This window comes from Pectinophora gossypiella, chromosome 8, assembly GCF_024362695.1.
Source record: "Pectinophora gossypiella chromosome 8, ilPecGoss1.1, whole genome shotgun sequence".
Classification (NCBI taxonomy): Eukaryota; Metazoa; Arthropoda; class Insecta; order Lepidoptera; family Gelechiidae; genus Pectinophora; species Pectinophora gossypiella.
The window spans coordinates 772,660-777,184 of record NC_065411.1 but is presented as its reverse complement, the minus strand read 5'-3'; the positions used below and the strand labels follow the sequence as shown (position 1 = coordinate 777,184).

Below are 4,525 nucleotides of genomic sequence, written 5' to 3'. Positions count from 1 at the left end.
GTCAAAGTGGTACTGCTAACACCATTACCATATTGTGGTAAACAGTTGTTATCTCAGTATAAAATATAACCCGGGAGGGTATTGCAAAAAACAAGAAAAATGTAAATAAGAAACTAAATAGAAATACAAGAAAAAAATTATAATAAGTATTTTACATCAAACAAAATTAATCAAAAATTGGTCAAAATTTTAAGAACTATAATAGCATCAATAAAAAATTACAGCTACACTTGGGTGGCCATGCTTATTATGCCTCTTGGCCCGCTGTTAGGCAACATTTTGATGAGTTTTACAACGGAAAGTTCCTCTTGGTATCACCTCAGAATCATTATCTCACCCCCCAAAGATTTCGGTACGATGTCACTAACACCCATATACAAAGACAGAGAAGAGTCTATTAACAGTTGTTCTGGTCGACAGCCACCCAGCTCGCGTTCTGCACGTCAGGGTTGCGCTCTACTGCAGCCTGGATCCCCTGAAGCTCCTCCAGTGAAGGCGAGAACTGTCTAGTTCTGCTCATCAACCACGCCCATACTGAAAAACCATCAATCCATCTAATGATATGAATGAAGAACAGGGGGTCTAAAAAGGCAATCTAAGCAATTCATCTCAAAAGCAATATACCAATTTTTCAATTGTGCATATACAAGTAAGTGCGTAATGTCAACAAATGTCAAATAGCAATATTGCTTTTTAGGTGAAGTGCTTAACCCCCGTGGCTGTATTCAAATTCAAATTATTTATTTCAGATTAATATCCATAATTATAAGTATAAGTACATCAGATTAGATTAGATAAATTAAAATTAAATTATATATAAAATCAAATAAAAATAATATTATAGGGACATGATTATGTATTGTAGGGACATTTCCTCCCGATTTGCCAACCATTTTTGATTACGCACTTACATCAGTAAGTAGTAACCGGGACTATGGCACGGATCACCGTACTTTCGGACAATCGGGTGATTAACCATTGAAATCTTAACCAAACTAGGATCATAAAATGATTTTGAACCGGACGCTCCACATACATAAAAGAGACATGAGCCTTATCTACATGAACATATTTGTAAGCTTACCATTTCTGTTCCCGTCGTCAGTGTTTTGACAGCTGTATAACAAAGCGTACCCGTTATAGTTGGTGCCCAGGATATAATAGTCTAAAGATTGCCCATCTGGAAGCAGCAAATATTATGTAAATAATCAGATATAATGAAAGACTCTGGTATTAAAGATGATATTTTGACTAAGACCATCGCTGTACAATGATCTAAAAAGAAAGTGACATTCATAGAAAGTGACCTAGGTCGCTAAAAGGTACTAGACCATGGCCGATAAATAGACATTAAAGATGACATACTGTAACTAAAGATGAATTTCTCAGGAGCGTTGCTGTCTCTGGTAATGCTGGCGTACCAGTAGCGTGGGACTCCGTCCAGGACCTCCCACATCGTGACGAAACCCAACGTTGGGGTCAGCATGTTGAACAGGCTGGTAGAACATTCTCCGCTCTCCAACGCGTTTGGGATTCTCACTAATGAGTACCAGATGCCTAAGAACTGGAAAATAATGTTAATAATACTTTCAAGGTCATTGACTACAGTCCTTTAATCTTTTTTTCATAATATTTTGCAATTTAGGTTTAAGATCAGGCCAAATACTCCATCTTCAAATGTATGCCGGTAACATTAGCGACGCTTTGGCAACTGAATAAGCTTTGCCATGGCGTCTTGGTGAGAGTGTGAGAGGCCTATGATCCTTACCTTTACGATATCTGCCTGGCTCAGTATTTCCACTTGATCAGGCTTCACATCGCAAGGACCTTTCAGCGGCATCTGACCCATGGCCGATCCCAGAAGTCCTATAAGTAATATAACTCGATACATGATGATAAAAGGTGTCACCTGATGGAGAACACTGATAAGGAAGTGAATGCTGTCTTGGTTTTATACCTTCGTGGCTATTGTAAGTGTTGTTTAGAGATAAGCACTGAAGGATCTTTAGAGTGTGAACATTATAAAGTAGTAGTTACAGATTATTATCGAGGGTTGAGTTATATTGTGTTTGTCTATAATTAGCTGAGCAATAAGGATTGTATCCACGAAGGAGTTGGCAGAGGTATATGCCTAGTATATACAGACCCACTCCTCGCCAGCTAATACTTCGCGTGATAGCCCTCTTCTGAGAATCCGTGACTTACGTCCAGTAATTCCACTCCAACCAACTAAACGGATCAACTAGAAACTCATCATGAATTTAAGAGCCACGCTCTTGTCGGTGTAGCATTTTCCATTCCGGTCTATCAAAGGCCAATTCCTTGACTTCCCTATAAGACACGACGTTAACCTTTTCTTTAATCTGTTCCATGTAAGCTCTTCTTGGTCTTCCCCTTCCTCTCTTTCCATCAAGCTTTCCTTCTATGATGTTTTTAACTAGAAAATGGTGCTAATTCCTGTAAATACCATCTAATTTTATTTTAGGTTATATCTGTCATTTTCTTATCCGCCGAAAAGGAAAGGGACGGGTAATCGACAAGCATAAAATTTATGGAACACACGTCAATTTTAAGCACAAATCTAAAACAACCGTCTAAAAATTCGCCCGGGTTATTCATTTATTTACTCATTCTTCCTAAAATTAAGAGCTGTCAATCATCCGTCCCTTTCCTTTTCGGCGGATAAGAAAATGACAGGTATAACTTAAAGTAAAATTAAGAGATGTCTGCAGGAATCGGGGCCACTGTACAACTATTTTTCTTCCGAACGGCTCAACTTTCTACTAAACATACTTATTGCTGGTGTTGTGACTGGCCACTTCAAAATATTTATTGATATGAAGTACCTATGTCAGAACGAATGTTTTCTATTATTTTTCATGGTTCATTTCGTCCTGAGAAATTCTATTATTCGGTTCGGTTTTGAGATATTCTCCTTAACATGTCTAGGGAGGAAGGGAAAGTGTCATTCATCACCCTGGAATGTGTAAAAAATAAGGTGGAAAATATATCAAAATTATCAATAAGTACGTTTTAGTGTGGAAGTATAAGTCTGGCGAGAAATATTTGAGAGGCTCACGTTACAAAGCAGAGGGCAGGGTTCGAATCCCGGCTCGAGATCTAAAACATTGAATTCTTGATGATTTGTGTCCCGTCAATGACAATGGTCTCTCTCCCTATTACATGGGATTTGAACATAGCTGACGAGGAGTGAGTGTGTGTATACATCTCCGCTACTATGCAAATTACGAAAACGACAGTCGAAGGATGTAAAAAAAAAACGAAATTTCTACAAAGTAATTTATTGAATCTTCAAGATAGAAAAAATACAATTTTCACTTATTAAATAACTTATTCTATCTATTTCTATCAGCCTAAATTGATATCCAATTTTGGACGTAGGCCTCTTCTATGTTTTTCCACTTCCAACGATCTTGGGCTATCGATATCCAGTCATATCCTGCGTGCCGCACAATGTCGTCCTTTCATCATTGGTAGTCTTCCTCTCGGTCTTGTGAATGCTCGTGGGCGCCACTCCAACAATCTCCGGGTCCATCTTTCTTTGCTCATTCGAGCATTAACTTAGAGAATAAACTTATTACTAATCCACAATTCAACCCGACCAATGCCTGTGTCTAAGTGATCCCCAGGGCTCGTCTTCGAGGTTATACGCGCCTCCGATGCGCTGCTGCTTCAGCAGTGTCCAGTTCCAGATTTTTTTTCTTTTTTTTTGGACGTGACTTGTTGTAGATTTGCCGAGGGCGAGATGTGGGTACTTAGTTCATCTTGTGATGGATGTACCTCTGACTACTCCAATTTGCATATAGTCGTGAGCTTATGTTTGTGTGTTTGTGTTCTTGAAATGGCAACTTTGAGACTCAGCCGCTTTTGAATTGTGCAGATGAATATTCATTTGGCACTAATGTTTACAATCCACTCAGTTTCAACAACTCCTGATTTCATTATGATTCACTTTCAAGAACATTTGAGTACTCTTGATCTGATAAGTTGACGGCACCACTACTTGAAATGTGCACGATAAGCTCAGAATCGTATTAAATCTAACTTATCCACTTGTATTTGAAATATATTTTAATAGATAAATTGATATTACACAAAGTTGTTGTGGACTAATATGAATCATCACATTACGCCATATAATGTACACAATCTGGTATTCTGGAGTCCGCAGATTCGAATCTCGATGGGGTTTATTATCATAAAAAAACACTTTGTCATTATTAGTTTAGTTAGGATTTAGCTTTGTTTTTGACGTAACATTTTAGATTTTAGGCACAGGCCTCCCCTCAATCAACTGGAGGCATATAAAGCATATATACACCACCACGCAGCTCCACTGGAGGTTGGAGGTGTTTTACGGCATATAGCTGGGTTTGCTTAACGTGCCCTCCGAAGCACGGAATCGTCCTATTTTTTCGGACAATCAGATGATTCAACCGTGCAATGTCCTTACCATAGTTTCACAAAGCGGTTTCAAAAATGTCCCCATCGGGAAACGAACCCG

At 38.6% G+C, this 4,525-nt stretch overlaps 1 protein-coding gene across 1 annotated transcript; it reads right to left on the bottom strand.

Annotated features, from left to right (window-relative positions):
- Window positions 1-215: 215 nt before the first annotated feature.
- On the bottom strand, window positions 216-1,855 carry LOC126368641 (apolipoprotein D-like). Its single transcript, XM_050012715.1, has 4 exons — window positions 1,769-1,855; window positions 1,366-1,564; window positions 1,085-1,180; window positions 216-534 (listed from the first exon to the last, which is right to left on the bottom strand). Exons 1-4 carry the CDS (start codon window positions 1,847-1,849, stop codon window positions 398-400), a joined length of 513 nt encoding a protein of 170 aa, XP_049868672.1. The 5' UTR covers window positions 1,850-1,855; the 3' UTR covers window positions 216-397.
- Between the last annotated feature and the right edge of the window lie 2,670 nt (window positions 1,856-4,525).

Coding starts and splice junctions, on each gene's coding strand:
- LOC126368641 (XM_050012715.1), bottom strand. CDS start 1,849: ATGGGTCAGATGCCGCTGAAAGGTCCTTGCGATGTGAAGCCTGATCAA. Junction 1,565..1,768: donor GCCAGGCAGATATCGTAAAG/GTAAGGATCATA, acceptor ATTATTTTCCAG/TTCTTAGGCATCTGGTACTC. Junction 1,181..1,365: donor GAAATTCATCTTTAGTTACA/GTATGTCATCTT, acceptor TGCTGCTTCCAG/ATGGGCAATCTTTAGACTAT.